Here is an 11,359-nt window from a genome sequence, read left to right as displayed (position 1 = left end):
GTCCTGTAGCTGTTGTTTTAGTTTCTTTGTCTCTATCTTTCAAGCACTTTCTTATGCCAGACAGCCAGGTTATATCTCACGAAAAACTGATTAGTGAACAATTTAGAAAAGCTTATTTATAAATAATTACTTAAACAGTTAAACAGTAGTTTGCTGATCTTTTTGCAAATGTTTTGAACATTTGCCATCTTAATCTGTAATTACTGTAATATTTGTTATTATATGTGATTCATTGAATATTATCTAGAGGTACATTAAGTTAATTGTATTGTATTGTATTGTATTTTAAGAATGTATAATCAGTTAAAAAAAAAAAAAGCCTGTCTTCCTGCTGTCCTTTTTTTCCTGTTTGCTTCACTTGCCTATTCTTTTTAAACTGAACTGCATGTGCTCTGTACTTTTCTCTTTGTTCCTTTTCTTTGACTGACTGCGTGCACCTTTACTTACAACTCATTTCTTCCGCTTATCTTTTTTTCCTGATGCTTTCTGATTTCGCTTCCATCAGGGAACACCTAACTTGTTTTTGTGTTTTCAGCTGCTGCATTCAGTGACTATGATGTTGTTTGATACCACAAATATGTTTGCAAAAGTCCAACATGTCAAATGTAACTGTATGAGGGGAAGTTGAGATGGAAATGACTCTATTGTGTTGAATAATCAAGCTGATGTCTCATGTCTAGTGTCACGTGCCTGTCACTCAACATTTATGACAATTCAAAATAAACTGTTCATATACAACTAAACTCACTTCTGTGGTCTACTACTTTAAACTGATCAAATTCTTGTGTTTACATTTGAATCCAGTCAATTTAACTGCCATTATTTAATCTACATAATTTAAAAACCACCACACTGGATGCTATTTATACTTTAATTTTATTTGATTTTTTTCAAAAGATAATATATACACAACATTTACAAAATGGCAGTTTGTCATATCAGATCTGTGTGGGCATGGGAATGGGGGGGATAGAGAGGAGGCATTGCTGATTAAACCTTCAGCTTCAGTTGTTAGTGAGCTGCAACATAAAAGCACTGCGGACATGGTACTTACTAGTGAGAGTGACTAGCTGCACACAGCAAACGGTCACAAACAACATAAACAGAGACGATAAGAATGAGAGTAGAAATACTGGTTAGAGGTTTGAGGGAGACAGCAGAAGAAGAGAGAGAGAGGACATCATGCAGGGAGGGGGGGGGAGAAGAGAAGAGGCGAGTTCAAAAATAAATGTCTGGAAATTAACAGAGGTGAAGGGAGAGATGGGAGTTCTGCTAGTGTCATATATCAGGGAAGGAGTTACAGAGACTGATGGAGGTATACAGTAACAAGGGAGCAAAAAAATACAGAAAACATGACTCGGGCACCGGAGGAAAAAAAGACTAAATGAAAATATGTACTGTTAGTTGTTTGGGGTGGGGGTGAATTTTCTATGTAAAAAAACAAAACAACAACAAAAAACAAAACAAAGGAAACATCCTGGGCTGTTTCAGTGCTGAAAACCTGAGACATCAGATGTACACAATTTAACCCTGCGTAAAAATCTTACATCAAAAAGGTCAGTCAAGCTCATCACATTGGAAATGGTTACAAACAAGAGACCTAAAGACTGTATACTTGAAACAGCAAGTTACTGAATGTATGTGATTTCAAAGATAACATGTTCTGCATGCCCAGACACATTTTTTTGATGCAGAGAGGATAAAACTGTCAAAGTAAATACTCTAATTCTACTCCGCAACCGACTGAAGACGCCTGTCGATCTAACAAACACAAGCCAAATGATTCTTCGTGGATAAGGGGAAAAACAAAAACAAAAATCCAGCCAAAATAAAACCAATTTTGATCAAACTGTGGGCACATTATTCAAAAACTGCAAATGTATCTGGACAAACAGAAACCGACAGGACATAAAGCATCATTTTTTTTTAAACCAAACAATTATCAAGTAGCACATAAAACAATTTGAAAGACTTGGGTTAGCAGCGGATGGGCTTTTTCCAACTTTCATTATGAGAATCTCCCATGTATTTTATCAGCTGTGTGGCTTCAACGTGAGTGGGTCAAACCAAGACCTGGATTGCTCACAATTCTCTCTCTCTCTCTCTCTCTCTGGCAGGCGTCTGGAGGAGGTGCGCCCACTTATCATCACTCCCGTGTGCTCCTGCAATGCAGCAGTAACTACAAGATGAAGGATGAGAAGTCTGGTGGTGTGTGGGACAAAGGTTTAGGGAGTGTGGGGAAGGGAGCGGCAAGGAGGACAGGGGACAAGATAAATGAAAGGGAGAAGAAAGGAAACATGTTGAGATCATTGTCATTACAAAATGTCTGCTGAAATAATGGTCAATGAACAATGTGAAAAACAAATTGTCGATTCAGGTTTAAAAGAGTGATTCGTTAACTTGATGGAGATTCGTTGTGGAAGGTGTTAACGTTACATGCATTTGGCAGTAGTGGTCTAAATTGTAAAAGAATATAGCTTGGCAAGAACCAATCTGCCAACACAAAGCAGGCAAGTGACACAAACGTGACCCACTGCCTGAAGGGACAATTTCAACACCAACATTTTTCATATCGATTCTGACATTGTGCCAAAAATTGGATTCGACAGCCTCTGCTTTTGTTTTTAGGCTGTAATGGGAGAAATAACACTGACTGGCATTTCTCCAACGATGAAGATGAAGATACAGTACAAAATCCAATCAAGACCTGTCTGCATTTAACTTTACATATTCACATAAATGAAAAAAAATTCACACTTACCCATGTGTGAACTAAAAAACCTACACTATGCACTAACTGAAAAGAAATCACAGCAATATCATACAATATTTACAAAAAAATATACTCTGCTGAGAGGTTAACATGTAGATTGTACAGCATCCACCCCCGTTCTGATCAATTACACCACAGTCTTAAATACGTCAGGCTCAAAATTGCTACAGTGGTGATGAATACTGTTCAATTAAAAAAAACTCCAATTATGAAGAACAATGTCAACCTTAAGATTTCAATGTCAGCATAATCACTATATACGAGGACTCAATTATCAAGATATGGTGAAAAGCAGCACAAAAATAACATTTAGGAGCCATTTAATCGTAACATATCTCTGCCCGATTATCTCCAACACGGATCACTACCACCAATATTATTCTGGGTCCTAAAAAGCACAAACCTCTTTAAGATAAACAAGCCAAAAACACACCAGACAGAAATAACTCATCACAGCTCCACTGCCAATTAGATACTAGTTTGTTTGCAAAAATTAGGCCCCATTATGTTACTAATTTCATAGCTATTAGGAAAATGGACAAAGAAGTATTCATCTGCACTCAATTTAGAAATCCCTTTTTTTTTATTAAATTACCGTCTACATCAGGTTGAACTCATGTTGATTTAAATACTCTTATGACATTCAGACAGCAGCGTGTATCTGTGAAGTACGATTTTTGGTATCTCAACAACTCCAATTTTGGCATTTTAGAATATTGTCAAATTTATTATGACACATAATTTATCTAAAAACTTAAAATTTTTATGTAACCCTGATTCGTAGCTGCAAAATTCCGTTACGTTTTGTCATGGGAAAGGCCAAATACTGCTGTCCAAAAAACACAAGACAAATATTTAACCGGTGAAATGTGAAGCGACTTCTCTGTTGTGGTGTCATCCTCCACCTCCTTCCTGAGAGTCCCTTTCTCTTACCAGCGTGCAAACACCACAGCCAGACGCAGCATACAAACCACATGTTATTCCCTCTTGAGGAAGCTGTCGGGTTCCCTCTGACGCGCCACCACGGAGAATTCACCTTCAGCTGGATTTGAAGATGCCCGTTTCTTTAGAATAATGGCTGGTGACGTGAAGACGGCCGACACGGATGAAAGAAGGGCTTGATCACTGCTCTGCCGGACCCCAGGTACTGGCAAAAACTTCTACCTGAGGATGATGGAGGCAGAATACCACTCTGCCTGTGGCTACTTTGATTCTGGAGATGAAGCTCTACATCCAGGGTGTGGAGGAGTGAGGATATAATCTTGATGAAGAACACTTGACAGTATCCTTTATCATACAAAGTCAATGCTTATCATATTGAGACTTTTTCCCAGCGCTGGCCAACATTTAAGGATCGTGACCAGAGTATGAATACTTCTAAATCAGGAGCAAGACCTCAGTCCATTTCTTTCAGGGGCCAAATGGGGACAAAGGACAGGATGAAGAGCCAACTGTGGATACCTTGAGGAAACAGGATGCAGGGCAGGACATACAAACCACCATCTCTTCTTCCAGACAATCTGCTGACATCTTCTCAAAGTCTCTAAGAGAAAAATGTGGAGTAGATTTGACTTTGAGAGCTTCACTTGACTGACGAAGAGCTGGACGAGTGACTTGAAGAGGAGCTGTTTGCGTTTCCCTTCTGCCTGTCAAGACTTGAATCTTCAGGTCTTTGTGCTGTTGACTTGAGGAAGGAAAAACATAACAGAACACTGTTAGCTTTGAAATCTGATGGTGGCAAAGGAACAGGAACCAATTAGGGTGAGCGCCTCCCTGAACTGGTTCTGAGACTTATTGGCCTCCAAAGGATGAGCTGACATGATCCCAACTCTAAACTGCTCCCTCACTTTTCTGGCATTGTAAATGGAGATGACTTTGGGCTAACTTAACGTAATATTTGAGTGACAGTGTGTGCAGACATTCTCCCTCACTTAGAAAACAGTTGTTAGGTCTGTGTGTCAGAAAATTACATTGGCATTTGAGGTCTGAACACAGACTACACTTGCATGTATTTCTCTATATAGGTTTTATAGGTGTTAGCCTATCACTACCCAATCTGAGCTGGCTGAGGTGTCTGAAGTGCAGTGCATTGAATATGTAAGGTTCCTTGATGGTCCCTTAACAACTCCCTTCACTGTGCTAGCCCCCCACCCCCTCAGGAGGCAGCCAAAGCAGCTGTGCTGGTTTTGCAGTCTATCTTATCGGGATCCGAAGCAGTGAAAGTGACACCTAGCCCTGTTAAAAAGGCCATACAGGAGTCTAAACATGAGAAGCCCAGATTAGACTCCACATACTGCACAGGCAAGTCAGGTCTGAACCTGTGGACAGAGGAAAAAGAGACATGGGTCAGTTACCAGGACCAATAATTACCAATATAGATTTTTTTGGAGCATGACTTACGTTTTGACTATGGCCCGAAGTGCAACCTTTCTTTCTCTCTCTACAAACTTGTCAATGAGATACGAAGCCATGCGCGGGGCTTCCTGGTAGAGCTTAAAGAAACGCCGATAGTTTCCCAATGCCCAGGCAGCACGGAGTGCAAGAGCATGGGCCACGCAAGGATCTGCCCGCAGTGCCGAGGTCAAGTACACCAGCTCAGTGGTCAGATCTGGAGGGGAGGATGAACGGCCAATGTTAAAAAGTGGAAGAAAACATTTATGTGATGTGTAATAGTGAGATAAAGTCTTCCAAAAGTTGTGAACGTACCTCCGGAGTTTTTAGTGAAGATGTAATACAGCAATCTATATGCTGTAAACTCTCCAATGTTCTCTGAGAGATTGTCCTTATACAGGGCCTTCAGCTGGGTCTGGCACTGGTTAAACTCTTCATGGTCTCCCTAAAGACAATCAGCAGTTAGCTAGTATAAAAATGACTTCCATCACCTTGAGGTAGTGCTACACTACTGAAGAGAAACACTCACTTTTTCCAGAGCAATGCGTGCATGACACTCATAGACTTCCACTGTGAACTCAGTACGAACTCCTTGAACCTAGGACAGGTTAAAGATGAGAGTCAATAAAAAAACTAAAAAACACAATCCAGACAGAAGTTAATTTGAATGAAACACATAAGATAACCAACCGTGAGGTCCTGTCGTATGGATTTCATCTGTTCACAGGCGTAGGCGTAGTCCTGGTGGGTTTTCCAGTGGGCCTTTACAGCCTGTAAAGATTTTCTCAGCACCTGCATGAACAAACGTTTAGACATAGATTAAAACCCCGGACTCTGTGCTCTGCGATGCAGAAGGCTATGAACAAGCACATACAGTATACAGTGTCTATCCAAATTAATTCAATGTTTCTTTGACAGAATGATGTTGAACCATGTCTGCCCCTTTCAAGTCCCAGAAACATTGTCTCCCACCAGTAAAAGTACAGTAAGAACAACTTACGTGCACGGGGCGTACAGTGGACGGGTCAGGGGCGCAGGTGAGCCTCAGGTAGGACTTGGTGATGTCCTGACATGTTCCCACAATGGGGCAGTCCTCCCAGCTGAGGCCTTCCTGTGTTCCATCAGGCAGGTCCAGCGCATTGATGGAGAGAACCAGGGGCTCTGAGCGCAGCTGCTTGTGGAAACGAGCTGCTCTGCTCTGCTTTTTGGCTTCTCTGTTGGGGTCATGGAAATCCATACCAGCGCTGCCGCCTTTCCTCTTCTTTACAACAGCTGAATTGGAATCATCCATGTTCCTGGGAGAATAAGATCAAGAATATCACTAGCTATCCCTGTGGCATAGAGTTGTAAAAAGAAAAACTATTTTTCTCAATTTAAGTTATTCCTTAAGAGCAGTGATAAATATTAACATTCATCATATTTTTGTGACTTTACCTCCTTCCTCTGTTGGCTTTTCCTCCTCTTCCTCGTCCTCTCTCTCCACCTCCACGTCCTCTATCCCTGTCATTACCACGGCCACGTGCTCCTTTCTGATTTCGTCTTGACAGCTGAGGTCGGAGGTCGCTGGAGATGCTGCTGTCTGACTGCGAGCCAGAATCGCTGGGAGCATAGATACACAAGACATTGAGACAGGAAGTTCACAGGACGTCCACAGCAACCACAGAAAAGGAGGAGAAATCGTGTCCTACCTGCGCCTATGCCTTTGGTTGCTGCGGTCCCTGTGCCGGCCGTGCGAGGGCGATGGTGAGCGGGAGGAGGATCGGGACGAACTAGAAGATGGGCTCCTTTGAGAAAAGATATTCCTGTAGTGGCCCAACCTGTGTCCACCTCTGCCTCTTGAAGCTGCAGCCACTGTACTTCCACCACGGTTAATTGAGTTATCTGATGACCTCTGATTTGGAATAGCTTCCCAACGAGATTGCTTGACCTTTAGTCTAAAGAAAAACCCCACAAAATCCCAAATGTCAGGTAACACTACATCCTTTAAGAGCAAAGAAATGCATCAAAAGAATTCACTGCAGTTTTAGGGTGCTTTAAACATTCCAAACTCGCTAATATCTAAACTATGCAAACACAAATCCAATACTAAACTCACTCTGGCAATGGCTCACGAGTCCAGTCAATGGTGTAAGCAGAGCCATCCTTTAAGCGATCCTGCAGAACTTCTTTTAGCACCTTCTCAGTACGATCCTTGTCTTCCTCTGTCTCACAGGCTGTGAAGCAGCGCTGCACGTATTCCTTCATGGCTTGCGGCCAGTCCTGAGGTCTGGAGAGAAAGCATTTTAACTCAATACATTATTCACAGAATAAAAGAAAAGACACTTAATTATTGGAGATGGATGAGTTCTAACCGTGTCTGAGCACCTCCAGCTGCAGCGCTGGCAGCAGCTGGAGAGGAAGGTGTTGGATTCAATCCTGAGGGCTGCTCGCCTGGAGGGAAAGCCTGATTGGAAATTGGGGAACACTGAACCTGATAGGGCCTCTTGGGAATATTGAACTTCACAGCAGCTGTCCCAGGTGCCTCTGTGAAAGTATAAAGGCATACAAATATTATCTTTTGCTGTTTTTTTCAGATAAATTTAACACTGAAATTGACTTTTTTTTTTTGTTGAGTCCAAAGAACTCAGATGTCTTCCTTCTGTCTGCAGTCTTCCTCTTAAACCTGCCATTTTTTTTTTTTAACTTCTTTGAATTGAAATTGGAAACATCAAAATAGAAATACCATATGAAAGGAGCACCTAAACGGTCTGTAGTAATTCATCCAAGTAAACATTACACGTCAGTAACCTCACAAACGTGTAAACCTTACGTTTCATGCGGTGCCACAGTTGCTGTCCTTGTTTCTGGTTTTTGTTTTTGTTGGCTTCTCCTCTGGCTAACCCAGGCACATACGCACCCGGTGCTTGCTGTTGCTGAGAGTTATTCTGAGAGGGCTGATAGGTGTTCTGGGCCTGGAAGCTCTGGCCATAGTTCGGCCTTCCCTGGGAATGATTGTAGACTTGCATTTGGTTGGGGTCGCCAGGTGGGTATGGCATGGCGTTGTTGGCACCGTAAGCATTTTGTGATGGAGGGGGGTACTGGGAGTTTGGTGGTGGAGGAATAGGTGGGAGTGGAGGGGGAGGGGGTTTCTCTGAGGTGGTTGGGCTCTGGGGAGTAGCAGGGGGAGGAGGTTGTGGTTGGGAGGAGTAACTGGGGGACTGGTCTTCCATTCCAGGCACTGGGGGAGGCTATGAAAGGAAAAACAGAGAAGGCTGTTTTTGCAGTTCAACAAAATCAAACTCTCTGAAGATAAAGAAGCTACAAATGTACTTGAAGAATACAACTGATGTGCATTACACCAAACAACAATTTTACCAAATGTTCTGTCATGCTATTAAATCTACAGTGGTTTAGGTAGGTAGGTATATACTTTATTAATCCCCGAGGGGAAATTTTTTAATAAAGTCACCGGTCATGTCTAGTCACTCAGGTGCTCAAGACTAGGTTTCAAAGCCTCTTCAATTACATCATTATGAACGTGTAGCGTCGATAAACAAATAAAAAGATTTAAATAATCTGTTTTACAAATCAAATTCTCACGACGTACCTGCCCATTAGAGGTTGGCGGTCCTGGATAGGGTCCCGGGGGTACACCATACTGATTTGGTGGATATGCACCTCCATACTGTTAATTCAAGAGAAAACTATGATTTAATTTTTGCCACCTTTAATTAAATATTTGTAACTTCGTGCAACGGTAGAGCCTTCTCCCAGTCACTCTGCATCAGATATTATTTTTTGAAAATCTCATGTACAGGCGTTGAATGGAATACCCTGCTTTTGTTCTAAATGCTACTGACGTATCATATTAACAAAATTAATTTATTTCTGTACTTACTGGACCCACAGAGTAGTAGTAGTTATAGGGGTATGTATATCCAGGATAGTGCTGCTGAGTTTGCTGGTACCAGGGATAGTACTGCTGCTGCTGCTGCTGCTGTTGTTGCTGCTGTTGTTGCTGCATGGCAGCAGAGTCACTTACTGCTGGCTGAAATTGGGCAGCCTAAAATAACACAAACGCACAAATAGCTTTGGTCTTACTATCCAGAAAAGAGATAAAGTCATTTAGCAGGGATAGGATTAACAATGCACCAGGGACATTTAAATGTTTAAGAAACCAATAAACATACTGAACAAATCAAAATGTCTAGTCATTTCCCAAAGTAAATATCCATTTTGACACATTTCTATTTTGTTATCTGAGGTTACAAACCACCAGAGATGGATTTTTAGTGGCAGATGTAACACAGATAAAGATGCACAAGGAGATAAACACACACCTCTGCTGTGGTCCGATTAGCTTGTGCAGTCTTCGCAGAGGTCTGGCTTTTGTTAATGGTTGCTAGTGCTTGTCTTGCTTTCTCCCATTCTGGATTTTCATGAACCTGGCCCTCTGTAGCACTACCATAGGACCTGCCACCAACACGGGAACAACTGTCAGGGGTGGTTTAAGAAGTAACATGCTCGATCAATTTAATAAATCGGATAAACATAACAGAGGCCTAAAAATCTTGAGGTTGTGTTATGGAAATTTAAAACTAATGATAATTACATTTTCGTGATTAAAAAAAAAAAAAAAAAAAACATTTAAATGAACTGCTCACTCTAAATCAGAAATAAATTGCTAACCAAATGTTATCCCTGTGAAAATGTTTAAGAAAGCCAACGAATTATTTACACAATGTTGCATGTAAATTAAGACAACGTTATGTTAACCTGCACACAATACTACCTACTGATGGCAGCAGATAGGGTTGGGCAATATATACACATTTAATTATGTATATTGCCCTAAATTCTGAATATCACGATGGCATAATTGCTGTATTTTCCTTTTAAAGGCTACTACAAAGTAAAGGTAGAACATTTCTGAATTTACTGGATTGTTCTAGCTGCTCTATTATTTGTTTTTTACCCACATGGTCATAATAGGTCGGTAGGTACTTTATTAATCCCCAAGGGGGGATTTTTTTTTTTTTTTTTTTTTTTTTTCCACTACAGCAGCATACAGGAAGCAATAAAATAAATAATAGAATAATAAAAAGCAAAAAAAATAAATATAAAATGCACAGTATATATCTATATAGATATAGATATATATAGCCACATATAACGTTTGATTTTTTTTTTTTTAAGAATAATATTATGTACATATTTTTGCACGAGTACCAACAGCCATATCGTCGCAATATAGATATTAAGTTATCTGGTAAAAAAAATAAAAACATCGTGATATAAAATTATATCTTCTATTTCTCGGCCAGCCAACAGTTTAACTTGTTACACAGCTAACCGCTAAGCTACAAATAAACGCGTCAACGTGAGCCAGTTGAAACGAGGCCAGCCCTGAAATACCCGTCGACCGATGACGATTCTTTTAAAAACAACAACAATAAGAGTCAGCTGCGTTAATCCCCAACTTTGATAGAGAGACATTCGCTTTACTTTAGTAGTCAGAAATCCAATTAGCTGATTAGCTTTCGGCTAACCAAACCAACGGCCGCAACAGTAGCTCACGTTAGGTATGCTAACTAATACAATCAACGCTCAGATTAGATATTCACCCCCCGACATACATACATGTTAGTCCAAAAGTTACATTTCATTCACCCGCTACTTAAAGAGAGTGGCCTACCAGTTCGCCGTCGGGGTTGCCTGCGTCGTGTTGGCCGCCATTTCGCCGCGGATATAAATTAGCGTTAGAAAGCTAACGCTAGGACAGTTGCTCGCTAGCTTGAGCTAGCTGTCTGGCTAGCGAGAAACTGGGCTAACGCCGTTAGCTCCACTATCGCTAAAAGGTAAACAACGTCCAAAAAAAGAAAAAAGAAAAAAAAAGTCTAACCACCAGGAGAGTAGTCAACCGAGCGCTAACACCACTACCTAAACCAAAATAAACAAAACGTGAACACGACGTTATGCAACGCGCAAAATAAAACACAACGTGAATTTTGTCATATTCGCTGCTTCTTCGTTGACGACCGACTTCGTTTGATCGGACTGTGGAGATACAAAATGGCAGATAACGTGACGTCGGCCAAGTCACGTGGCGTATTGCTGGTACTTAAGAGAGGTTTTATTTGCCCGGCGCGCTGTCTTTCAGGCGGGGCGGACAAAAACGTATTGCTGGTACTTAAGAGAGGTTTTCTTTACCCGGCG

At 41.2% G+C, this 11,359-nt stretch overlaps 1 protein-coding gene across 1 annotated transcript; it reads right to left on the bottom strand.

Moving 5' to 3' along the window:
• Positions 1 to 857: 857 nt before the first annotated feature.
• Positions 858 to 11,210, bottom strand: leng8 (leukocyte receptor cluster (LRC) member 8). Its single transcript, XM_069142646.1, has 15 exons — positions 10,839 to 11,210; positions 9,484 to 9,616; positions 9,042 to 9,206; positions 8,751 to 8,828; positions 7,974 to 8,391; positions 7,516 to 7,687; positions 7,260 to 7,430; positions 6,853 to 7,098; positions 6,599 to 6,763; positions 6,165 to 6,459; positions 5,855 to 5,956; positions 5,694 to 5,762; positions 5,480 to 5,609; positions 5,174 to 5,381; positions 858 to 5,091 (listed from the first exon to the last, which is right to left on the bottom strand). The coding sequence occupies exons 1-15, from the start codon at positions 10,877 to 10,879 to the stop codon at positions 4,929 to 4,931; spliced, it is 2,556 nt and encodes an 851-aa protein (XP_068998747.1). The 5' UTR covers positions 10,880 to 11,210; the 3' UTR covers positions 858 to 4,928.
• Positions 11,211 to 11,359: the final 149 nt, after the last annotated feature.

The sequence above is a fragment of the Embiotoca jacksoni genome, unplaced genomic scaffold, assembly GCF_022577435.1.
Source record: "Embiotoca jacksoni isolate LCO1_2020_lvr unplaced genomic scaffold, fEmbJac1.0.p SCAF_11, whole genome shotgun sequence".
Lineage (NCBI taxonomy): Eukaryota > Metazoa > Chordata > Actinopteri > Embiotocidae > Embiotoca > Embiotoca jacksoni.
This window is presented reverse-complemented; position numbering and strand designations above follow the sequence as displayed.

Bases quoted from the DNA above. Each gene is read 5' to 3' on its own strand.
- leng8 (XM_069142646.1), bottom strand. From the start codon at position 10,879: ATGGCGGCCAACACGACGCAGGCAACCCCGACGGCGAACTG. The intron at 8,392-8,750 runs GTACGTCGTGAG...TTCCTTTCATAG, and splicing joins CGCCAACCTCTAATGGGCAG to CCTCCCCCAGTGCCTGGAAT. The intron at 7,099-7,259 runs GTGAGTTTAGTA...GTTTTTCTTTAG, and splicing joins ACTCGTGAGCCATTGCCAGA to ACTAAAGGTCAAGCAATCTC.